The sequence below is a fragment of the Microtus oregoni genome, unplaced genomic scaffold (assembly GCF_018167655.1).
Source record: "Microtus oregoni isolate MIOR12 unplaced genomic scaffold, Mior012 000008F_ref0000371, whole genome shotgun sequence".
NCBI classification, from domain to species: domain Eukaryota; kingdom Metazoa; phylum Chordata; class Mammalia; order Rodentia; family Cricetidae; genus Microtus; species Microtus oregoni.
Window position 1 is genome coordinate 8,324,540 of NW_024543067.1, and position 26,291 is coordinate 8,350,830.

The 26,291-nt window shown below is 45.3% G+C and overlaps 1 protein-coding gene across 6 annotated transcripts in view; it reads right to left on the bottom strand.

Moving 5' to 3' along the window:
* Susd1 (sushi domain containing 1) overlaps positions 1–26,291 on the bottom strand; it is a 119,364-nt gene that overhangs the window by 45,767 nt on the left and 47,306 nt on the right. For 5 of the 6 annotated variants that reach the window (XM_041657839.1, XM_041657837.1, XM_041657842.1 and 2 more), the window contains exons 6-9: positions 25,515–25,691; positions 16,135–16,232; positions 14,531–14,717; positions 2,538–2,647 (exon numbers count right to left, since the gene is read on the bottom strand). In XM_041657839.1, coding sequence (XP_041513773.1) covers positions 2,538–2,647; positions 14,531–14,717; positions 16,135–16,232; positions 25,515–25,691 — 572 coding nt within the window. The remainder of the gene's footprint in view (positions 1–2,537; positions 2,648–14,530; positions 14,718–16,134; positions 16,233–25,514; positions 25,692–26,291) is intronic. The other variant, XM_041657838.1, reaches the window with a different exon arrangement.

The following is a 26,291-nucleotide window of genomic DNA, read 5'->3' on the forward strand; positions in this document are numbered from 1 at the left end:
CCAATTCTCTCGGGTCTTTCTCTTGGTATCCTTAGAGATAAACTATCAAAAATTGGCCTCAGAGGTCATTGAGTTCAGTGCTATGAATATCCCTCCCCTCCATTCCAGCCAGCCACAGCCATGCTCCAGGGTCTAGACAACATCACCAACAGAGCTGCTCACAAGATCTTGCGATGCCCTGTTCTCCTGGACCACTCTCTAATACAAGTAATACATTCATATAAGATGTGAACAAAATGTATGTTTTCTTCTGCAGACAGCTTTCGAATATTCACTTTCCCCAGTGGATTTATTTATCTTTTATGTATTACATAAATTGATCTTTATTTTATTTATTATGTATACAATGTTCTGTCTGTGTGTGTGTCTGCAGGCCAGAAGAGGGCACCAGACCTCATTACAGATGGTTGTGAGCCACCATGTGGTTGCCGGGAATTGAACTCAGGACCTTTGGAAGAACAGGCAATGCTCTTAACCACTGAGCCATCTCTCCAGCCCCCATAAATTGATCTTTGACACATTAAAAGTTTAGTTTCTTTTTCAATTTTATTCTTCAATCATCTTAGTGTAGGGTTTGTGTGTGTAATGTGGATGCCCGAGGCTGAATGTCTTCCTTTATCACTCTGTACCTTACTTTTTGAGACAGAGTCTTACACTGACCCTCGAGCCCACAGATCAGCTACCCTAGCTGGCCAATAGCCAAAGGGATCCATCCTCCTGACTCTGCACACACCTGCACCTGACTCTTCAGGTGATGATGGGGTCCACACTCAGTTCCTCACGCTTGGGCAGCAAGGATTTTACCAACTGAGCCATTTCCCCAGCCTCTAGAATCACTGGTCTTCTTAATCAAGTCTCCCGCTAGCTATAATAAGACTTTCAACACTAATATAAAAAACCATTTTAATCTTAGAATAAATAAATTATTTGGGTCCTTGAATATGTATGTCTCTAGCCCCAGGGCTCTTTCCAACACGGAAACGTAAATACTCACTTACAGGCTTCCCTCCAGTGGCTCCGCATGGGCATTCAGATTCAAAGCAAAGCAGGTAGGGCTCAGCCAGTCGCCACTGGATCTTCACCCTCCCTCTTCCTACCTACTCCTCTTTGCTTTTGACGTCAGCCACTGTGCTGTCTACGTACCCACAATGCCCTTCTTCACCCTTGCTTCAGCTAATTCCTGCTCATTTCCTATCATACAACATAGTTTTGGCTTCTTAAAAATTTACACCTTGGCAGGAGAAGATGGCTCAGCAGTTACAAGCCCTGGATCTTTTAGAGGACCTGGGTTCGATTCCCAGCACCCATATGGTGGCTCACAACCATGTGGAACTCCAGTCCCAGGGGATCCAACACTCCAAGGCATATACACGATGCACATACATACATGCAGACAAAACATACACATGAGAATAAACGTAAATTATTTTTAAAAATTATACCTGGGAACATGCATGTGTGAAACACACACACACACACACACACACGCACGCACGCACGCGCACACACACACACACAGTCCTATTCCATTATTTTTATCAAAAAATTTTTATCAAAGATTCATTGTACCAAATTACAGTTGCCTATTTATTTGCACATTCCTATTTGTTTGAATTGAAACTTCCAGGTTATACTATATGACATCCTCTTGCTAAATATTTGTGGAATGAATAATTAATTTTAACTTTATTGCACACAGCCAGAGTTGCTAGGCACTAAACGTGACACTAAAAGTAAATTCGGATTCCTTCCTAAATTTGCTTAGGATTTGAGTTTGGGCATAAAAGAAAACTACACTAAAGTTACATGAAAGCCAGCGGCCACACAATGAGTGTCTTAAAAATGAACACCCAATGTGTAGACTTGAGAGCAAATCAAGATGTAAATAGTAAATGCATTAAAACATAAGTGTGAAATCACAGGCAGGAGAATGATAGAAAATCACCAACTACACAGCACCTTTTTTCAACTCAGCTCCTCCTCGTGGCCATCTAACATACACTCATCTCTAGAAATGGACACCACAAACAGCGCAGACAGTCCTCCCAGCAGGAGTCTTTAAATAGTCTGAACCCGCACTCGGGAGGCAGAGACAGGCGGATCTCTGTGACTTCAAGACCAGCCTGGTCCACAGAGCAAGCTCCAGGACAGTCAGAGATACACAGAGAAACCCTGTCTCGGGGGAAAAAAATATTCTGAACCATCCATTGGAGATAGCCCACATTTTTTGTAAGCAGAGTTGTGTTTTTATTAAAGATGTTTTAATATAGACTTGATGCTAGCACACACCCAAAAACATGGGCTGCAAAGAAGAGTCACAGTTCAAGGAAAAGATGTGTTTAATAAAGATTTGAAGCTCAGGGGTTAAGAGCAAAAGAGATGCTAGGGGAAAGAATGGTGCATACCCAGTGTGGGAATAAATCGTTCAGTTTTCCCAGGGTGGGAATAAATCACCCGATTTTCCCAGTGTGGGAATAAGTCACTCAAGTTTTGGAACGACAAATTCTATAACAGGTAAGAATAAGGGTTCACCTTACTTGATACATTTGTTCCGATCCATCTTTCATAGAACGCCTGTTCAACTTCAAACACGTGTCATTAAATACTGAAATATTGAGAATTCCACCATCTTCTAAGAGATCATCTTCTAGAAGACAAGGGAGCATAGAGAAAGGTCAGATCCCCAAGGCTGAATGTGAGTGCAGCTGGGATTCTTCCCAGGGCAGGCAGGGTGTTTAACAGGAAGAGCATTCCATTTACATTGGTATTACAGACTTAGACGCAAACACTAGCTGTACAGTTTGTTCTCATTTGAATTTGTGTGTGTGTGTGTGTGTGTGTGTGTGTGTGTGTGTGTGGTGCTCTCAATCGCTCTCCATCTTATCCTTTGAGACAGGGTCTCCCACTGAATCAGGAGCCCCCTGATTCTGCTAGACCATCTGGGCAGCAAGCACCCAGGGTCCTCCTGTCTCTGTTCTCCCAGTGCTAGGACTACAGGTGAACTCCACTTCTGGGCTTCTCATGTGGGTTCTAGGGAATCGAACTTGGGTCCTCATGCTTACACAGTAAGCGCTTTAACAACCAAGCCATTTCCCCAGCCCTTGTCTCTTTTCTGGTTTTTCATTTGTTCAGGGTTTTGTTTTGTTTTGAAGATTTATTTATTTTATGAGTGTTTTGCCTACACAGATGCCTCTGTACCGCATACCCACCTGATGCCCTTGGAGGCCAGAGAGGGCATCAGATCTCTGGAACTAGAGTTACAGAAGTTATGGGCAGCCATGTGGGTACTGGGAACCAAACCCAGGTCCTCAGCAAGAGCAACAAAAGCTCTTATCCACTGAGCATCTCTCCAGCCCTCTTGTTTTGTCTTTTGAGACAGGATCTCACTTTGGACTTGCTATGTAGCCCAGTCTGGCCTCTTCTCCTAATTCCTCTTCCTCAGCCTCGAGAACTGGAATTATGGGCATCTATTCCTGAGTTGTATGGACTCAGTGAGGTTCAGAAGGGTTTCTTATGAACTTTAATTTTCTCACTTGTGAAATCGACATATCCAGCTTGCTTTCTTATGTCACGGGCAGTTGGGAGAACTGTAGCGTAAATAATAAAAACCCAGAGACAGATATTGGGGTTCAAGCTGAAGATCAGAAAAGCAAAGTAGCCAGCCACTAGAGAGACCGCAGAATGAAAGGGTGAGATCCTGTCTCCATGAATCCTCAGACTCCACACTCCACTGAGTTCCTGTATCTTCCCCTTTATGGTTCCTTTCTCCACCTCCCTAGTGCGAGCTACTACCACCTGGATCTCTTTCTGGATCAATCTTGGGTAGCCCAGGGTAGCCTTGAACTCACAGAGATCCCTTAGCCTCTGTCTCCTGAGTTCTGGGATTAAAGGTGTGTGCCACCACTTCCTTGCCTCTAGTGGCTTAGCTTTGCATTCTGATCTTCGGGCAAGCTTTATTTATTAGAATACAAATAAAATATCACTACCGAGAACCAAATGAAATACTGAAATATTGCAGTAAACTTCTAAAGCTGTGACCTCTGTAACAGGTAGCTGTTCTTACATGGACCAGGCAAAAATGTCCTCAACCATATCTGTGGACAGACGTCTTGAGAAGGAGGGAAATGGTGAGAGGTTAGGAGCCTCCAGGCTGGTGCTTTCCAAAAGAAAACGAGAAAGAAGACACGGCAGCAGAAGAGACAACATGTTCATGTTCTCACAGCAGAAGAGATGTGTTCTCACAGCAGAAGAGACGTGTTCTCACAGCAGACAGGGCTTTGCCAGCTACTGAGCTGCATTCAGCTGAGGTGATTAAGAACCAAGGAGAAGGCCTGGTTCTAACCATTATCTAGAAAAAGTCATTTCCTACCTCCTGCGGATGCAACATTCCAGCGGTCCTTTATTTTCTTAACACAGCCAAAAAGAAGAGAGGCCACAGGATGAATTAAATAGCTCACTTTGAGTCTAGGGGTAATTTCTCAGGAAAAGCAAATTTCCTAACAAACAAGCCTTTACATTCTCTACCAGTGAAAAAGGGTTGTTTTTCTTTATATGGTGCTGGGGATCAAACCTTCAAGTTCACACATACAAACCATGCACTGTCCCCTGAGCTACATCTGCAGCCACAATTAAAAGCTTAACCATCTGTTAGGGTGACTCTCTTTTACATTCAATTTCAATATATAAGTCTCTCAGGGGAGTCCGTGTCATCTAAGAAGTACTCATGGCAATGGCAAATTATCCCAGTCAAAATCGGGATTGCCCAAAGTAGTTTCAATATTGCTAACATAACGCGGCACAAGGCATTAGCTGAGAGACAATATTCCTGACAATAACTGGGAAATGTGAAAGGATGGTTCTAAGAATTTGAAGACCTGTCACAGGTACTTCATCTTTGCAGTGTTTAAAGTTTTTACAAGGATGTCAGAGGGGGAAAGACAGCCACAGGATTTTTGAGGAGCTTCAAACGCATGCGTGTATGAAGTGTACAAAAGAAACAGCACCTAAAGCCCACGACTGTACACAAACAAAACCCAAGCAGAAGTACTGCCTGCAGGGTCCCACGTAATTCAGCCATTACAGTCTGAATTCAGAGGAAGACGGTGCTAGGAACAAAGGCATCTGGCTTCTCCTTCCCACACCCACTCCTGACAGAAGTGACTGAGAATAACTAAAAATGGGTCAAAATTTGCATCTGGGTCGGAAGCAAAGGTTGGTTGCCATATGCAAGGTAGACGTACAAAGACATCTACGCTCAGCCCAGCATAAAAGCGACCAGGCTGTGGGAGACTCAGGGCAACAATTCAACCTGCCTTCCAGGCAAATGAGCAGGGTCTCCAGATTTCAAAGGAAGGACTAGAGAATTTGAGCCCGTAGACAGGTCACAGGATAAGTCAGTGATGAATGTCCTTGTGGAGCCACGGTCCATTAGCCCTAAACCTAACTGCATGTCAGAACCACACAGACATTTTAAATGGTGTTGGCCATCTATGGAGTTCACCAGGCAATTATCCCAGCCGAGTACTAACCAGGCCCTGTTCTGCTTAGCTTCTGAGATAGGGGAGATCAGGCACCTTCTGGGTGGTCTGGCTATAGACTCACCTGGCAATTCTGAGGGGCAGCCAGGGAAAGAAGTGTATGCACTGCCATTGCTAATGCCATCGGTCTGTCCTTGGCGCACTGGAGCTCAGCAACAATAAAGGATGTCTTAGTGGAGACCCCAGGCCCAGAGAGCTCCTGTGACCAAAACCCTGGGTTGATTGACAGGACAGACTGACTGCTGCCTCAGTAGGGGCTGCTGCACATCCCGAAGCCAAGCAGCACCCAGAGAGCCAGTGCTCGGCAGGTCAGGGAAACTGGAGGGAGGCATGGAATCGGTGAACAACTGGACAGACGCACAGACCACACAGGGACGTTATCTGTGGGGGCAAAGCTTAATTCTTCATTTTCTTTTTCTCCTTCTGCCGCTCCTACTGTTCTTTCTCTGTTCCGTTCTTCTCTCCTGTTGTCTCCCTCCTCCTCCTTTCTCCTCGTTCTTCTCATTCTTGTTCTTCTTCCTCTTCTCCTTCTTCCCTGCTGTTCTCCTTCTACTCCTCTTAGTTTTTCCTTATCCCTTTTATACCTCCTAATACAAAGATGCAAAAGGAGATCACCCTGCAGCCACAAGTGAGATACTTTCCAAAAACAAATTAGAATCTTTGCACAGGAAGAGATCACATTAGGATCACAGGGTAGATGTTTTTTCTTAGGAGCCCACAGGTGGTTAAACATTTCCTTTTTTATTAATTCCCCCACCATAACATCTTCACCCCAGAGCAATGATTCTTTATTACTGATTAACAAAGTCTGAAGCAAGCTAATAGATTTCAGCCAGCTCCTTTAGTCCTGGCAGGCTGCTGTTTGTGGTTCCAGTGTGTCAGATTCCTACAAAACTTTATTCTCATGGTCTAGCTAATCATCTACTTTTTTGCTACACACAATAGCGTCATTTAGTTTCCTCTCACAATTTTCTTCTTTAAGGTGCATCCCGAAACCTGTGATTAATTCTGTAAGCTGAATGACCGAGGACCTCGGGCCTAACCCTGGGTGCAGGGACATAACTGCTTTCTTTGATCATCAGTCTGTTTTCCTACAGGCAGAGTTCATGGTCTATAAGGCATGAAATGTTCTTGTTCTTAGTTTCCACCCGCAACTCTCACATCTAACAAAGGGGAAGGTGACTTCCAGCCTGATTTTGTCTTTTTGTGTGTGTGTGTGTGTCTCTATTGGCAGAATAACCTAAAAGCATTTCCCTAATCAATTTTACTGACTGTCCTAACCACTTGTATCTTTTGGGCTAACTCAGAAAGTCCAATGAAATCATAGCTTTAACTAATCATCACTGCTCTTATAAAAATCATCTTCATTATGATCTGTAAGTAAATTGCCCAGTGAGGAGTGCGATTTTTTCATGAAACGATCACTCTATACAGGATACAGTGGGATCTGTTCACACAGTAATCACAGTCATTGCGCCAAATACGGCAGGAACACGACAGTAACAAGCAAGAGAAAGTACAGCAGAAGCAGGTGATGTTCTGGAAACAATCTCCCTGGGACTTTGCCTCTGCAGGGTTTATCACCATAGCTTTGTTATTTGGTGGCTTGAACTCCACAAGCTCCTCTGACATGGCCCCCGAGGCAGTGCAGAGCTGGCCCACAACTAACTGCTTCACAGGTTAATGGAACAATGAGCTCAGAAAGTAAACTCAGGGAGATGAGTTTCCCCCACAGCGGCCAGTCAAAGAAGGCCAGTCCACCCGACCTTCACGGGTGGAGGGGGAAAGTAAAGTCAAAGGGAATGACATCTGTCCTCTGAGAAGCATCAGTCTAGACAGGGCTGTACCACCCCAGAAGTCATTTTGAATCCTGTGAGACGATGATTCTATCGCACTGAGAAAAGGAAGGGAGAGGAACGCATGTGACGAGGTCCAGGATTTTCGCTGCTGTTGCTTTGTTGTTGACAGTAAGATTAACCAGCACCCACCCATCCTGTGCTTTCAATAATAATTTCTTAAAAACATCTGAGATGATTCTAGTGAAAGAAGAATGTGGAAATAGAAAACACTATCCTGAGTGAGGTAAGCCAGACCCAAAAAGAGGAACATGGGATGTACTCACTCATATTTGGTTTCTAGCCATAAATAAAGGACATTGAGCTTATAATTCATGTTCCTAGAGAAGCTAAATAAGAAGGTGAATCCAAAGACAAACACATAGGCACCCTCATGAATATTAACCTTCATCAGGCGATGAAAGGAGACAGAGACAGAGACCCACATGGGAGCACCGGACAGAAATCTCAAGGTCCAAATCAGGAGCAGAAGGAGACGGAGCACGAGCAAGGAACTCAGGACCACGAGGGGTGCACCCACACACTAAGACAATGGGGATGTTCTATCGGGAACTCACCAAGGCCAGCTGGCCTAGGTCTGAAAAAGCATGGGATAAATCCAGACTAGCTGAACATAATAGCGGACAATGAGGAATACTGAGAACTCAAGAACAATCGCAGTGGGTTTTTGATCCTACTGCACGTACTGGCTTTGTGGGAGCCTAGGCAGTTTGGATGCTCACCTTAGGAGACCTGGATAGAGGTGGGCAGTCCTTGGGCTTCCCACAGGGCAGGGAACCCTGATTGCTATTCGAGCAGATGAGGGAGGGGGACTTGATCGAGGGAGGGGGAGGGAAATGGGAAGCGGTTGCGGGGAGGAGGCAGAAATCCTTAATAAATAAATAAATTTAAAAAAAAAAGAAGAATGTACTGGAAAGGAAATGTTGAGAGGGAGAAATATAAAAGAGAACTAGCTGAGCTTCCCCACACGCTCCTCAAAGAGGAAGCGAAAGTGCACAACAGAATTTACAGTGCATCGTAAACACACACACACACACACACACACACACACACACACACGGCACACACACTCCAGAAGGCAGAGGGAAAATGACATGAACATTAAAAGGAGAAAGCAGAGGAGGGTTCCACATAGGTAGATTGGGGAAAACAAAATGGGGTTGGGAAGAAGCAGGAATCTGAAACGGAGATCTGGTGAAGGAAATTGCTCACAATGTGTGGACAGATCAAAGTCCCCAAGACACAGGAAGACTGAGCCAGCACACAGCACTGACATTCCCCAGACAGAAGCTGCCTGCCCTCACTGCTGAGTTCTCAGGGCCCTCAAGCAGGCGGTCAGTCAGCACTCACCTTGTGCATGAACACATGGCTAATGGCTTACCTTTACCGCTAAAGGAGGCATTTCTGATATCCTCACTGAAAATCAGATTGCCTCATGGGATTAAAAACGGGGCAAGGGGGAGGTTGAGGGTAGCTGGATGCTAGAACCTAGCATGTGCTAGGCCCAAGGTTAATTAATTGTTCAGCAACTCCTCACCTCAGGAAAAAAAAAAAAAGGCAGAAAGGCACGCCTCCTTACAAACCCTCCAGAGAGAATAAAATGTTAGAAGGGAAATCATAGCCCAGGAAGCAGTATTGGAAGCCTGCCCGCTTATCTGCTCAAATACCAGCTTTTCCCCACAAATGTTCTGTGTGTCCCGACTCCTGGAGTTGGCCCCGGCAGCCTCATCCAGACATCTTTTGAGAATAGTTAACAGCATGTTATGTAAAAGCAAAAGCACAAAGAAGTTGAGAAAGTCGGTACTGCATCCAAGTGTAATGTAAGGCAAAGGATGTGAGTGAGCCGCTTGCTGCTGGTGAGAGAGACTCTATCTGTGTGTTAGGAACACTGAGCATCAAATCATACAAGATTTGATACCGACTAGCATCTCTGAGAGAAGTGGAGAAAAATGGAAAACAACCACTGAAGTCCTGGTTGATCTAATAACGTAAACCTGAGACAGGCCTCACTCCACCTGCACGCCAAGGCGCCACATACTCACTCAGCATCCACTGCAATCAAACCAGCCTGACCAAGCAGTAAGATCCACACAGGTGCCCATCAATCCTCAATGTATGCTAAAATGTAATAACACTGAAAATTAACATTGAGGTGTAATTATTAAAAAGCAAAGGCTGGGTTGAAGAGACAGTCCAGCAGTTAAGAGCCCTTGCTGCTCTTCCAGAAGACCCAAGTTCAGTTCCCAACACCCACCTCAGATGGTTCTCAACCATCTGTATCTCCAGCTCCAGAGGATCCAACACATAAAACAAAAAAAAATCTTATAATAACAATAATAATGATTAATAAAAAGCTGGAGGTGAAATAGTGGAAAATAAAGGAGATGATCAACAAAAACCTACCGTATGAAAATGCCATAAGGAAACAGGTTAACTTCATATACAATTTAAATATGTATGCATGTATTGTGGTAGTTTTAATGAAAATAGCCCCCATAGACTCATAGGAAGCAGCATTATTGGAGGTGTGGCCTTGTTGGAGGATTGTGTTCTCTGGGGGTGGGTTTTGAGTTTTCAGAAGCTCGAGCCAGGCCCAGTGGCTCACCCTCCCTTCCTGCTGCCTCTGAATCTTCACATACAACTCTCAGTTCTTTCTCCATCACCGTGTCTGCCTGCACGTCACCGTGCTTCCCACCATGATGACAATGAACCAAACCTCTGAACTGTAAGCCAGCACCAATCAAATATCTTCCTTCATAAGAGCTGCAGTGGTCATGGTGTCTCTTCACAGCAACAGAACCTCAGACATATCTATCACACTGATTGTGCAATGTGATACAATTATAATTAAGTCTTTAAAGGGGAAATCAGCACAGCAATTGTACAATTAACGGAAGCAAGAGCAAAGAGAACACAGATTGACACATTTAAAAATAATTATTTAAGCCAAAGGAAAATCAGCATAGCAATTAAGTCACACCCTGAGAGCAGAGATGAAGAGAGAAACTGACAATGTGTCAGGGCTTCTGTCAAAACTTAGATCTGCAAGGGAGAGGGAAGCCTTCGGGACTTTTATTATCAAACAGGAAAATGTGGGTTCATGTTGAGTTTTGCATTCAGTTCCAAAATTTTAAAGTGTTCTGGGTATGATGGCACATCTAAATCCCAGCACTAGTGAAATGGAGGCAGGAGGATCAGGAGTTCAGGGCTAGCCTCAGCTACATAGTAAGTTTGAGGATAGCCTGGGCTGCATGAGACCATGTCTCAAAATCAAACAAAATCCCAAGAATTTACAAATGTATCAATAAAATCAAATTAAGAGAAGAATGAAGAGGAAATAATAAGAACTAGAATGGATTTAACAAGGTAGAAATGGAAAATACAGTTTAGAAACCAGAATCCATTCTCTGAAAAGAGAATAAACAGAACCTGGGGTTGGTGGTTAAGAGCTCTGGTTGTTCTTGCAGAGTGGGCACAATAGTGTACACCTTTAATGCCAGGAGGAGGGTCTCCGTGAATTTAAGACCAACCTTGTCCTGAAGGGAGTTCCAGGACAGCCATGACTACACAGTGAAACCCTGTCTAAAAGCAACAGAAAAGATGGAGAAGAGAGGAAGATACCCAGGTTCAATCTTGGGCTTCCACACAAGAACATACAAGTAGGTGGGTACCCTAACACACGCAACTCATACACACACACGTTTTAAAAACTTCTAGAAAACATGAGCTGACAAAAGTCATGAAAGAAACTGACAAAGGGGTCAGCAAATCAACTTCCTAAAAGGTTAAAACTTAAATGATCCCACGAGCAAATTTGCCTAATTGTAAAGGAAGGGGGAAATTCTGGAATGCTACAAACTTCTTCAGAGCAGTCAGAATAGTGTGTGTGTGTGTGTATGTGGTGTGCATTATGGTTTATGTGGCGGGTGTGAATATGTGTGTGTATGTTTGTGATGTGTGTGTGTATTGTTTATCAGATGTGTGCAAGTTAGTGACATATGTATGCTTGTGTGTGTGTGTGTGTGTGTGTGTGTGTGTACAGCTCCCCCACTCATCTGAGAGGAAGTAGCATACCTTGATAGTGAAATAAAACACCATGATGTACAGAATCTAGGAGGACAGAGTAACAGACCTTTGACCAGAGCAAAGGTAGTTCTGCTTCCGGCTAGCGTGATTCCAATCCTCACTAGGTTGACGTGCAACAGTAAGCTATGTCCATCAACAACACAGAACAGTGTGGACACATTACAAACCCAGTGTCAGGCAAGCTCTTATCCACTAGTTTTATTTTAGTTTGCATTCCAAACTCCAAAATCTGGAAAATATTAATAAGCAACATCAACTAACATGAATTTACTTATACATACCTCTTCAAAGATAAATTTGACTTGGGGATTTACAAGACCCCAATACAGACTACTGCTTTCACTGTATCTTGAAAATAAAATTTCCCGAAGTTCAGATTTACCCACACCTACTGTGTACCCTATGCCTCCCTATGTCATAACTCTAACAGTTAAGATATACAGAAAGCCAGGTCTACCTGATTCCAAAGATTACACTTTTTTCCTAATGGAAAAGTCATGTGAGGGGTAGTCAGGTATTTGGAGGAAGAGCTGTCATTCTGACTCAGGGACAAATGCGACTGAAGTCTTGTGATGACATCTTCAAAAGAAGACACACCCCCGAAAGCCCACGGGAGTTCGTTCACTACAGTTTCCCTAATTACATATCTTTCTTATCTTTTCTTCACATTATATACCTGAAGTAAAATGATCTTTATTCCTGAAAAGTCCTAAGAGTTGTGGCAGCCAGATGCTGTTGATGTCTGTGGTCCATGTTACCACCAAAGGCCAGGGGGTTGCCCACGATCTGTGCAGCCATGCAACCACCAGAAGCCATGTTTATGTCGGTGGTCTGTACTGTCGCCAGAGACCATGTGGAAGCCCATGATCCTTGCTGCCTCCGACTATCAAAGGTAAGGAAGCTTCTTTTGCAGTGGTATTGATGATTGCAGACTCACAGTTGAGAATGGGAGATACGGAAGGCTTGTGGGACAATCTCTCTCCCCCATCCCCACCCCCAAATTAAAATCGAAGAAATAGAATAGACATAAAGCCATTGAAGAGAACTCTTTAAAATTGTGATAGGGATGCTGAAATGTAGCTCTTCACAGTTGATGGTCTCTCTCAGGGGTAGGGATGGGGAAGACTCAGCTTTCTTTAAGGGGCTGGCCACTGAGAGTTTGACCATGCTCCAGTGAGTATGTGTGCAACACAAATTGGACTTTCTTCTTCTTCTTCTTCTTCTTCTTCCTCTTCTTCTTCTTCTTCTTCTTCTTCTCCTCGTCCTCCTCCTCCTCCTCTTCCTCCTCCTCCTCTTTCTACTCCTCCTCCTCCTCCCTTCCCTTTCCCCTTCTTCCCTCCCCCTTTCCCTTCTTCTGTTTTAGGGGCAGTCAGAAGTGTGGGGGTGGACCTGGGAAGGCTGACAAGTGAATGTTATTGGGTGTATTATATGAAATTTCCAAATAATTAAAATTTTATGTTAAAAAAGTCCAAAGAGGCCTAACTTCATAGCTGGTCTTATATTATTTCAATAGGCAAAACTTTTTATTACTTTTCTCTGGTCTTAGACTGTCATCTCCCAGTGCATGGTAACAGCAATATCTGAGGAAGATTTTCTCAATGGGTCATCAAACAACTAGTTACAGAGTGACTCGCTGAAAATAACAAATGGCACCAACTGCTGCCCAAAGTTTATCTATAAAGCATGATTAAATACAAATTCTTTTCTTAATTAAATACTTGTTTTTGATTTTGTGTTTTCGTGTATACACACATGTATGAGTGACCACAGAGGCCAGAAAAGAACATTGGATCTCCAGATTGCAGTGAGCTGCCACATGGGTGCTGGGAACCAACCCTCTCCGAGTACAGTAAGTACTCTTATCTACTGAGTCATCTCTTAGTACCTGAAGCCTGATTGTAAAAAAAAAAAAAAAAAAAAAAAAAATTGACTTGAGCTGCAGAGACAGCTTAATTGGCAAAGAGCTTGCTGCACAAGCCAGACCATCTGAGTTCAGAAGCCCACACAACTTATTATAATTGTGTCATATTTTTAAATCCCGTGGCAGTTACATGCAGTGGCCTACTCCTACTTTTTGCATACATGCTTGTGTTGTGTGAGTGTGTGTGTGTGTGTGTGTGTGTGTGTGTGTGCACATATGTGAGCTGGAGGGCAACCCTGGGTATCCTGAGTATCCTAAACCATTTATGTTTTGAGACAGTCTCTCAATAGCCTGGAGCTTACTGATTTGACTAGACTGGCTGGTCTGCAAGCCCCAGGGATCCTTCTGTCTCTCGGTGCTGAGATTGCAGATGCATAACTGCTCAAGGCTTTTGGCCTGTCTGCTGGGAATCCAAATTCAGGTCCTAGTACTGTGCGTCTAGCACTTTTCCAATGGAGCCACCACCCAGTCCTTATTCCTCCTCCTTAGACAGAGTTTCACCGCGCAACCCTGGCCAGCCTAAAACTCACTATGTCAACTATGTTGGCTTCAAACTCAGAGAAGTCCACTTACTTCTGCCTACAGAGCAGAGCACTAGGATTAAAGGTGTGCACCAGCACGCCTGGCTCCTACTCCTACTTCTCAAAGCTCCTTTGGGGCCACTCCCCCATTTACCAACACAGACCTTTCTGCACTCTAGGGCTACCTCCTGCTCCCACTTAACCACTCTTGACCTGACTCCCCAGCCTGAGGTGCTCACAGTAGCTGAGAAAATGACCTTGGGCCTCTCTGTTCCTCCTCTTCCTTCAGCAAGGGAAAGAAAGGCCTGTTGGGCTTCCTAGCAAACGTAATAAGCCGTGAACCCCTCTATTCCCTGTACCCCTGCAAACCCTTGCATCAGCATCTGGTCCTTTCTGTTACCACTCACTCCTCCCCCGGGGCTCAGCTGAGAGACAGTCGCCAGTGCCACTCATCGGGATGACAAGAGAATAAGAATGTCTGCTCTTACTGCTCTGCTCTGGAACAGCCTCAACCCTTCACTCACACCAGCTGAAACCCCCTGCCCTGCTAGCTTCCCGCATCCTCTGCTCAGAATTCTCTAGGAGAAAATGCTACTTCCTTCCACCTACCAGCCATCTGGAAATCAAGGATGGCGGGCACGGAGCGCCGGGGAGGGGCCGCAGAAATGCGCACGGTGTAGTTGGCGCCTTGTTGGAGGTGAAGGCACACTTCTGGGGTCCTGTTGTCTGTGGTCACGTTGACTGTCTCCTCGCGAGCAGACTCCACAGCATTCGACTGCTGTCTTTCAATGTTTATCTTTAGAAGAGGAAAGACAAGAGGCCATGACTTGGGTCAGGACGACAGAGAGACTTCGTGGTACTCTGCACTGTTTCCTCTCTGCCTTCTCATTTCAGATACTGTGTAACCAGGGAGGAGAGAGAGGGCCGCTCTGCCGTGAGGGACCTGAGGACAAGATCTAATCATCCCAGGGACCAATGGGTCCTCAGCTGTGATGGAAGTGAGAACTCTATTTGGAGTGCTCTCCCGACCACAAATGTGAAAGATTTCGGGGTGAGTTGGGACCTTTGCAGGTTCCATGGAGTTTGAGGAACCGTGTGGGAAACAGGATACAACATGCAGAGAGAGTTTGGGGAGTGTGAAGTTTTATTTAGGAAGAGGGTGTTGGGAAGGTTTGGTAGGGTAGGGGAGAAGGAGAGATAGAGAGACAGAGAGAGAGAGAGAGAAAAAGAGGGAGACAGAGAAAGAGAGAGGAGGAGAGAGAAAAGGAGGGGGAGAGCTGCCTCTTCAGTAGAAGGAGAGAGAGAGACTGGAAGTGGGAAGAGCTTGTCTTTTAAAGGGACAGGGTACTGTCTGGATTCATTCTGCCAGGTGATAATAATGCACAGCATGATCATAACAAAATGACCAACAATGAAAGGAGGTCCTAGCACCAATTCAGCATATGCTTCCAGCCTGCTGGGGGAGAAAGGATAAGCACTTGGAAACAAAGCCCTATGAGAATGCCAAACATAAATGTGTGGCCCGCGTCCACAACCTGTTGGATGACATATCCATTAGATATAAAATATGCGGATATCTTAGAATTCCCATTCACTTTTTAAAAGGGCGCTGGTGCGAGAAAACATTTAGCCTGATCGTCCCGTCTCTCTAACCATACAGTTGGTGGACAGCGGCATTAAACGCTGTAATCTGGCGGTTGTTCCTGGTTACAGAAACGTCATCTTTCTACCTTCATGGTTACTTGTGTGATGACAGCTTGTAAGATCCATTAAAGAAAACCATCCTTTTCTAATAGAAGGAGGTTAACAGTATCTTCTAAACCTGTCTTAGCTTTGAGTTGGCTCTGAAATTTTTGCTTAAGAGGGTATCCCAAGAGAGTTTACAAAATGAAGGAAGTTCACCCAGGCTTGAATATGCAAGGAATGGCCAAGCAAGACTTTACACCAAGTGATTAACCATGCTGTTCCATGAGTTAAAATAGCTGGAGCTTGTTATTATACATTTGCAATGTTATTGTACACTTCACTTTATATGACTGAAGGAAGGAGAGGACAGCTGAAGGGAGGAAGGAAGGTGGCAGAGTGGGGGGGCGTGTGTGTGTGTGTGTGTGTGTGTGTGTGTGTGTGTGTGGCGGAGAGGGTGAAGTTCCCACGTCCTTCTGGCTCACATTTCTATCTCTGCATTAGGAGGGGAAGCAGCCCACATTACTTACCATGTACATGATCTTGGAGTTTATGCTTTCTGGGCTTATGTGCCACCTCACACAGCTGTCATTAAACACAGACACATCATGAATTTCGACCACTATTTCTAGAATAGGAAAAGAGAAAAGAATTGACTCATGAGCTGTACCAGTGGGCTCTGGGAGAATCCTGGCGGACGCGGGGCATCTGTCCAGCTGGTGTCTCCCTGCTCACCAGCCATGCTCTGATTCAGATGCTGAAGTGAGCAGTCTGAGCGATCCCAGATGGCTCCTCATGAATGAGCCTGGCCCACTGCCTGGCCAGGCAAAGAAAAAAAAAAAAAGATTACTGCCTGAGGGTGGGGAAGAGCTCCAATTGTGATTAGCCTGATGGGCCACTGGATGCCACTGGTGTTCCTTCCATCAGGTAGGCTGGAGCAAGTCCAGAACCCATCGGATTCGCAGCTTCGTTAAAGCCATACCGGGAAGATGCGGGAGTCTGCCTTCCTCATCTTACCCTGGGTGGTAGGCAGTCATTCGAGTGACCGCTGTTCCCATAGGGAAAATGGCACGTGTCACGATGCAGGGTGACTCCTCAGGAGAAGCTTGGGATGAACTAAGAAAGTTTTCCATAGAGTCCCTGATCACCCTGGGATTCTGCTAGCAGAAACCACGTGATCCTGGTATGTGAGAAGCCATGATTTCTCTGGGTTCTGCTTCTTCTAAATAACCTGCATCTCTATTCCATGTGATGAATCCGGCAATGTGGGAAAACACAAGAGTTCCCTTAAGTGACAGTTCCCAATGGACCCAGCCAGCCAGCGTGGTATGCGGAAAACCTACCTTTTCATTTTTAAAATCAAATTGCCTATAAATATTTAAAACCATTTCTATTTGCAAATGGCAGGATCTTATTTGCATACACTCTGAAGGAATTAAAACTTTGAAAAAACATGAAAGCCGAGAAAAGAGCTCAGCAAGGTTGAGAGACAGAAGGTTAATATGTGTTACTGTACAACAGAAATGAATGATTAAAGGAAATTAAAGCAATTTCTTTTACCATCAAATCGAAAAGGGAGAAAAAAACAAAACAACACTTTTAAGTTATGCATTTCACGTTCATCTCTGGAGAGAAGAATTCTCATTTCATCCAAAAGGAGAAAGAATATTCCACAGCCCTATTCAAGCTTCTCCTGGAGGCAGATATCTCACAGGCAGATATCTCACAGGCAGATATCTCACAGGGTCTGATGTGCGTTAGCCCTGCATCCACTTTGACGATGTGACTGTGCTGTGCCTCCTGATCTGGGGCTTCCTTGCTGTGGCTCATGTACTCCAGCACAGGCAGCCTGGACGGGAGAGGAGCGACCTAGCAGACCAGCCACTGCCCTTTTCTCCCTGGAGGCAACTGTCCCAGTGACTGAGTTTCCACAGCCATTCAGAACGCTGTACCAGCAGGGGAGCAGTCCCACCTACCGAGGGGAGACCAGGGCATTATGGCATCTTCACACTGGTTCTTTCTTTCCCTTATTATCCCTCTTGGCCCCTAGTCCAGCTTCCTGGAATTTTACTCCCCGTCATATAATAGTACAAACTCCTGGTTCTGTTTTGGGAGAAATTCAAGGTAAAGCCTGCATCAAGACGAGTGAGTAGACTGTTTGCCTCATAGGCATGGAGGCTTGGGTTTGACCCTCAGAACCCATGCTTGTTTGTTTGCTTGCTTATTTATTTACTATGGTTTAGTCTGATGGGCTGCTGGATATCGCTGGTGTTCCACTCAAGGAGGCCGGAGCAAGGCCCAGAACCAAGCCTGGTGTTGCATGCTTATAATGCCAACTCTAGGAAGGTGGCGACTGCTGGATCCCTGTACCATTTAGGAGGTGCGCTCCACATCAGTGAAAGACCTCATTTCAAAAGCCCAAGTTTGGTTCCCAGAACCCACATCAGACAGTTCACAACTATAACTCTAGCTCCAGGGGATTCGACCCAGGCACCAGCAACCACAGCACACCCACACAGACACATTAAAATGAAAACAGCGAAACAGACATCTCCTGTGGAACAATATCCAAGGTTGACCTCTGGCCACGCACCCATGTGTGCATGCATGCGTGTGTCTGTGTGTGTGTAAGTGAGAACTATAATTCCTTTACCTGGGGAGATAACATTCCCCTAACTAGCTCCTGTCCCTTCCCTATAGTAAATCTCTTCTTAACCACCAAGAGGAAAAAAGAGCCTGAATTTTAAAACCTGCAGAGCTAACTCAGTTTTCTTGTACAGAACCAAAGACAAATTTACCTGGTCTACTTGGCATTATCTAGATTCTATGTCCAGCTGCACCTGTTTTGGGGTAAGTCCAAACTGTTTATTAATAAATAAGTGAGAATAAACTGAGGCAGAGAAGACAATGCAAATTTCTGCAGAGATATCAGAATATCCGCGATGAAGCCTAAAATAACCCGTAGGTTCCCATGTCAGTGATTCTCTCTGGAACACAGAGAATGTGGGGGAAAAAAGAATCCAGTTGCCAGCACGAATAAGCAGGGAGACGTAATGTAAACAGCCTTGTTGGCTCACCTCCTCGGGCAGCAGTGGTGATGCTGGTACCCGAGCAGCAGCCTGGATAAACGTCAAGTATACTGACCACTTCTGCTGCTATCCTTCCAAGCCCCAGAACTCTCAGCCTCTCCGCTCACTCACACGGCCTTCTGATAATAACTCAGCAGCTGGTTCACAGGAAACAGAAGTATCTCTCTCCCCATCTTCTCCCTGATTGCCAATAAAGCAAACAGCCTTCCTATTTGGGGTGCCTGTGTCACCCAAGCAGAGATTGGAAAAGGGTTTCCTTTCTTGTTCTTCCTTTTTGCTCATTCGCTATGACAACTGCAAATGACATCTCAAAGCTGCCATCTGCCTCCAGCCTGTGCCACGCTCTGCACAGATGGGACTCAGATCTGATTACAGAGGAGCCAGATATTCCACCCCAAAGAGTGGCTGAGCAGAGTTGGTGACTCTTCCCACCGAGAATCTACAAACGGGGAGAAAAGACTTTTTTTTTATAGTGCTGCCCTTTGAAACTATGACTCTTGCACACTAATTCTAACTTTCCCTACAACTGAAAAACACACACAGGCTGACAAGATGGCTCAGTGGATAGAAGAGCTTGCCAGCAAGCCTGATGACCTGAGTTTGATCACAAACCCCTAAGGAGAGAACACACCCCCTACGCTGTCCTCCAGGCTCCACGTGTGCACACTGGCATGCATGCACCAACACCTACACACAAATAACTAAACAGACGTCATAGGCATTGAAAAGAGGAGCTGGAGAGAGGGCTCAGAGGTTAAGAGCACTGGCTGTTCTTCCAGAGGTCCCGAGTTCAATTCCCAGCACCCCACATGCTGCCTCACAACCATCCACAATGGGGTCTGGTGGCCTCTTCTGGCCTGCAGGCATACATGCAGACAGAACACTGTCTGCATAAAAAATAAAAAAAAAAAACTTAAAAGAAAAGAAATTGAAAAGAAGGGAAAAGGGAAAGAAGAAAACCATGTAGGGAAGTCTTTGAAGCGGCCTCCCCTTCATTCACTGCTCACAACCTACAGAATTGCTCCCCGTGAGGAAGACTCCACCTCCATTCTTCCCTCAAGGAACACATTGCCAGCCCAACAGAAGGAGCAAACACAGATGCAGGCAGATTGCATTATCACGGGCTCCACACAAATACTGAAGGGCACAGAACGGGAAGATAGCAGCTCTCACTGGAGGACCCGGGAAATTCAGTTTCATGGAGGGCGCAGCCTCGGTAGATAAATGGCTGCAGAGGAGGGAGGATGCGTGAGCAGAAAGAACGGGTCTGAATACCGTGCTCGTGAAAGGGCGAGGCAGGGAAGAGCAAGTGTTGAGGGGGGAGACGTCAGGTTGGTACAGAAGTGAGGCTGCAGAGGATACACAGGAGGGGACAGGGACGGGCTTGCAGGCCGGATTAAAGGCACACGCCTCCAGAGACAAGCTGCAGGATAACGAGAGGGCCAGTTTTCCATTTGGAAGGAAGCACTCGAGCGCAGAAGAACCGGAGGTCATAAAATAGAATATAATACTGTTTACTCAATGACAACTATATGTCAGGCTCAGACTGCTCTTGACAGACTTGATCTCATTTTCCCAGCAGTCACAAGAAGCAATAATAAAAACAATAAGAAAGAGAGAACACTTATTGAGTTATAACTATGAACCAGAAAGTGGGCACAGGACTTCAACGTTCAAAATATCCTGATGACTAGCCATCACCATGTCCATTTCATAGACCCGAGGCGTGGATGTTAAGAAACCTCCGAGGGCCAGACAGCGTGAGGGACTGAGTCCGGACTCACAATTAGATGCATTACACCCCGCTGCCGAGAGAGCCTTTAAACTGAAGCAGATACTCAGACAAGAGGTTAGGACATGAAACCGGGGTACTGTATTATGAAACAAGAAACAATTCTGAAGGAGATGAATGGGAGGTGACGGAGCAGGAACAGAGTGGAGCCCTGGCTGACAGCCAGCCTCTGTGCTCAAGGGTCTGAATGAATCACCCTTCACTGCTCTCCAGAGAAACAGGAGAGGAGGCAGAGTGGGTTGTAAGAGGGAACGATGAACTGGTTTGAGGACGCGCTGGATATGAGCTGTCTGCTGGCCGTCCAACGGTCAAACAGCCTTAAAAGCCATGGATCTGTGAGTGGAAGACACAGGTAGTGAAGGTGAGACATAGAAGTAGGTCATAGAGAGGGGCTCGGTGAGAGAAACACCGCTGCTCAAGAGACTTGGGAAACAAGGGCCGTACGGGGAAGAGGAAGGGGAGGGGCTAAGGGAAACCGTGCTCAGGAAGGGAAGGAAGGGGTGTGTCTTTCTTAAAAGCAGCCTCCAGCCCCGCTCAGCTTCCTCACCATGGCCAAGTAGGGTGTAGCGTGTCCTTAAAGCCCAGGGGCAAGGTCAACCTCCCTCCCTCTATCTTTTGTCCTTGCTGAATAGCCTACCAGGCCCACTTAGACACCAGGTTTGACCTTGGGCAGAAGTAGAAAGAGCAGGCCTTTGTTCTGTACAGACGTAGGACAAATAGGCGTCTCCAATTTGACTTAGAGAAGGGTCCTACAAGGTTTGGTTGTGAACAATCTAATTCTTTCTTTTTTTGTGTGTTAAGTCTTAAGTTAAAGTCATGTAAAATGGGTAAAAGTGAATATACAAGATGTATGGTGAATTTTTGTGGCATTTGAATAAACATTTCATCAGGTGTTAATTTTTTGTGCACATTGGGAAAAACACATCTAGCTTATCAAAGTCATGATATACCCCATACTACAAAGAATTCTTAGTTGCTATATTAAAACTACAAATTTAAATATCTGTCAGGTATCTTGGGGTTTCTCTTGCTGTGAAGAGACCCCATAACCGTAGTCACTCTTATAAAGAAAACATTAAACTCGGGAGGCTCGCTTTTAGTTTCAGAGGTTCGGTCCATTATTATCGTGACAGGGAGCATGGCAGTGTACAGGCAGATGTGATGCTGGAGAAGTAGCTGAAAGTCCAGCATCTTGCAGGCAACAGAAAGTCGATCGTGACACCGAGAGAAGCTAAAACAAAAGACCTCAAAGTCTGCCTCCACAGTGATGCTCCTCCTCCAACAAGACCATACCTACCCCAACCAGGCCACACCTCCTAATAGTGCCACTCCCTTTGGGGGCCATCTTCTTTCAAACCACCACATCCGGCATGGTGATAGATGTCTATAGACTGAGTTGCTTAAGAGGCTAAGGCAGGTAGATCTCTTGAGAACAAGAGTTTAAAACCAGCCTGACGAGCTGATGAGGGAGAGGGACTTGATGGGGGGAGGGGGAGAGAAATGGGAGGCGGTGGCGGGGAGGAGGCAGAAATCCTTAATAAATAAATAAATTTAAAAAAAAAAAAACAGCCTGAGCAACATAGCAAAACTCCATCCCAAACGTGACTGTGTATGTGTGTAAAACGTGTGAATATATATATGTATATGTGTACAATTATACTATACATATGTGTGTATATATTATTTTTAAAAACAAGCTGTGTAAATCACTGTTTAGTTATGTCAAAGATAATCAGGATGTTATGCAAATAACTCAAGCTTGGAAGAACAAGAACAGGAAAGTGTGGGATTCCAGGACTCTCAGACTTGAGTTCAAATCATAACTCCATCAAGTCCTAGTTACAGAATGACCCTAAGAAAATTGCTTAACCTCTGCGAATCTCAGATCACTCAGCTGTGAAATGAACCTTGCTTTACAGGTTTCCTGTGACAATGAAGTGAAGTCAAGCATTAAAGCCCCCCAAGAGAACCCTGGGCGTGCAAGCTGGTGTTCGGTGATCAGAGCAATGATGTTGGTAGTGCAGATTTTATGCACGTATTCATACCCAATGCAGTTGTGTGTCTATTACAGTAATGTGCCCATTGACCCAGCCAGCCTTTCTTGTCCATCTAAAACAGACAGAGCTGCAAGTGAGCACATACTGGACTGACGAGGAGGGTTGACAACCAAGGAGGGACACAGGGTAACAGGAGCTTGGGAGCATTTGCAGTCGTAACTGGGAAGTTATGGGATGTAGAAAGGATCCTGGCGGATCGGCAGACTCAATGTTTCAAAAGAGTCATTACTCCCCCAAGAGCATGGAGTGATGGAGGGACAGAGCGTGGAGGGTTAACCTTGTAATTATTAACCCAGACTCTAAACATAAAAGCTAAATGACCTGGGCAGAATAGAAGTCGGGGACAGCCTTATCAAGAATGAATCGGCCTCTTTGATCTTGAAGTAAACTGACTCACTAACGTGAAGCTTCCACCTCGGGTTTTTCCAGACACTAAAGTACTTGCCTAATTCCCAGCTGTCTGGAATTTCCAGTTCAAACTGGCCTGAGAGAAGAAAAAAAAAAATCCTACCATCTTCTTAGAATTCATACTTAGTGAAAAACATTACAAAACCATGCCACTGATGCAGAGGCATGGGGCTCCAAAAATATCTGACAGTAAATAAAAACAATCTGTGCACAGATAGTTCACTCCACCCAGCTTGGAATTAAACACGGAAGTACAGAAAGAGGGGTACAGGGAGTGAGAATGGGGAAAGAAGCTAAGCATGAACACTGAGTGAAGGAAATACAAAATACACGGGCAATCAGGACAGGGGATAAAGACGTTGATGAAAAACAGGGGAAAGAAAAGAGAAGAGGGACGGCAAAGCAAGAGCCTTGACAACCAGCATCTCTCGCTTTTCCAGAAGCTTCTCCAGCCTTCCCTTCCGTGAATTAATCAGCATGTAAATCATTCCCTTTATCTGTAAAAAATCGAATTGAGCTGCCAGGCCTGATGGAGGGCACACAGCCTCCTCACAGAGAGAGAGCCTAGCTCCCCAGGAGAATGCCTTTTTCTCTCCTTCAATCAAAGCCCGCCTCAGCCCATGCCACAGCTGCAGCTGGAACCCCGGCCTTAGCCAGAGGTGGAAGGCTGAGGACAGTAATTATAATTAGCGGTTACATAACATGTTTGTTCTTCAAAGTGCTGTACAAGGATCAGCTGATTAATAGCTTACTGGGCCCCATGCAGATCTCCTGGTTTTTCGTGTATGACTAATCCTTGTGCCCCCACTGAATTCTCAACGGTGGCAGCAGAGGACCTTGAGCAACGCGGCAAACGGCGAAGAGGCCACAGCTATCCCCAGCTCTCTTCCCAAACAATCCTGGGAAGAGCTGCTTTATCTTTAAGTCTCGGAGCTGCTGCCGGGCTGTGACAGAGACTACCTGTCCGGCTCAGTTTGGTCTTAGGGAAACCGGAAGCGCCTGGAGTCCTTGGTCTTTGCTACACAGGCTTGGCCTTGCTTCTTTGCTCAGCCAGCGAGGCTGAAGAAGCTAGTACAGAGTTGTGGGTTCTCATCTTCTGTTTTCTCCCCACTCTCTAGCCTGCATCTTTTGCATTTAATATGGAGATAGCTGAAGGTAAGAACTTTCTGCCTACTCCGAGGATTCTTAACCCACAGACTTCAGCAGTCTGTGATGGTTTGAATATCTCTACAAAACATTACAAGAACACGTGAACACGCATTTCCTTGGGTAGAGATCTGATTCTTTTACCACACTGTAAATTCCAAAAAAGGAGTGTTTCACACACAGTGCACACTGGTCTACAAAGTGAGTTCCAGGATAACCAGAACTACACAGAGAAACCCTGCCTGGGAAGGGCGCGCGGCAGCGGCGGGGGGGGGGGGGGGGGGGGGGGGGGGGGGGGGATGGGGGGGGGGGGAGTATGCCAAGTGAAATTAGCGAAGCTAAAAACAAACAAACAAACAACTCCAGTACCATATGAGTCTATTTATATGGATTGCCTAAAGTAGTCAAATTCCTGAGATAGAAAGCAGAAGAGAAGGTTCCAGGGTCTATGGGGCGTGGGTGAGAAACAGGAAACTCCAGTTTTAAAAGATAAGATGTTCTGGGGATTGATTATGCAATAAAGAATATATATATATAATACCAATGAATTGCATAGTGAAGAAGAACCAATATAATACATTTTTTGTATTTTGTGTTTTGATACAAATAAAACTGAAATTCCTTGCATTTGCTATCTTTTGCCTGAAAAGCTGTCATGCCAAAATGTGTTAAGAATATGAGAAAATGGTTCATAGAATAGATTTTCTTCATTGGTTAAGGAGAGAAGGCAAAAAAAAACCATAATGAATTTAACTATGGTATTTTAAAAGAATCTCAGGAACCATTTTCCCAAAAAGTATAGTAGGGACTATTGTCCTAAGAATGTTTGCGGGGAGCCCCACACCCAACTATCTTGAAAGCTATCTGTTAGTGGAACCCGCCCCACATTCCAACTATCTGGAGAATTGTTTGTGGTTGGAATCACAAAAGGAACGATTCCGCTTGCATAGAGAACACTAGGTGTGTCGATTTGTGACCATTGCTGCCCTGGCAAGATCCCTTCCTGCCCTTGCCATGCCCCTGCCTCCATCCCAAGCCAAATTCCTCATTCAAGGGCTATATAAGCCACAACCATTTCACTAATAAAGAGAGACCTTGACAACAGAATCTTGCTTGGTCTCCTTCCTGTCTCCCGCCCCTGTCTTTTTCAGAAAGCGCCTCTTCGGGACCTTGGAATAACTGACCCGATGGGGGGGGGGGGGGGGGTTACAAAAGAAGAACACGTAAAATTCGCTGTATAACTTATTTTCCCAATCTGCCTTCTAAACCATCAAGATTAAGCTGGTAAATCTACAGCCAAGTGCCCACCCAAGCAAAGGGCGGCAGAGGCAGGCACAAGCCACAGGGAGGCAGCTTATGCTCCACCCTCCTGCTGTTAGGTTCCCAGGTAGCAGGGCCTAGCAGAACCGAATCTGTACCTGTGCATGTGTACGTGATTTCACTCCAGCCTTTCTCCGTGCAAACAGAAGTGATCTTTTCTCCAGGACTCTCGAAGCCCTCCTGACAGACATAGTGAGCCACACTGCCCAGGCTGGAGGTGGGATTCCCCACCAAGATGGCGTTCTGGACTGCGGGAGGGCTGCCACAGCTGATCTCTGCAATGAGAGGCAACAGGACACCTATGATGAGCCCTGCCTTCCGTGCCCACAACGAGAATCTCAGAAGTGAGCGTTTTATGATGACAGGGGCCATTCTTCTGGGGAAAGAGAAAACACAAACTCCCTCAAATAACTCAAATATAATTATGTAAAATTAAGGTTGTTCAGAAGTACAGGAAACTGGTATGCCTGGATTTAATGAAATTTTCAAACGTGCACCCAGAGAGAAGAACCGAATTATGAGATGGCTTACGTATAGAGCTCCCTGTCTGTGAAATAATACATCTTAGGGTTTATTTACATACGAAAGTTCTGTGGAACTTTTTACTGTGCATCTTCAGGTCACTAACTCTTGAGTTGGGGATAGTGCATTGTAGCAACCGTTATCAACTGGATAGTAAATAAAATATAAAATCCTTGACTCTCTTGAAGCAAAGCAAAGCAGAAAGTGCCTATCTTCCTACATTCAAGTTACAGACAGTTCTCAAGGGCAAACGACACTTGCAGAGAGACAGACAGATCAGAAAGTATCAAACTGATATGAAGTCTCTCTTCTGCAGCTTTAAAAGACAGTGGACTGCCGGGCCGTGGTGGCGC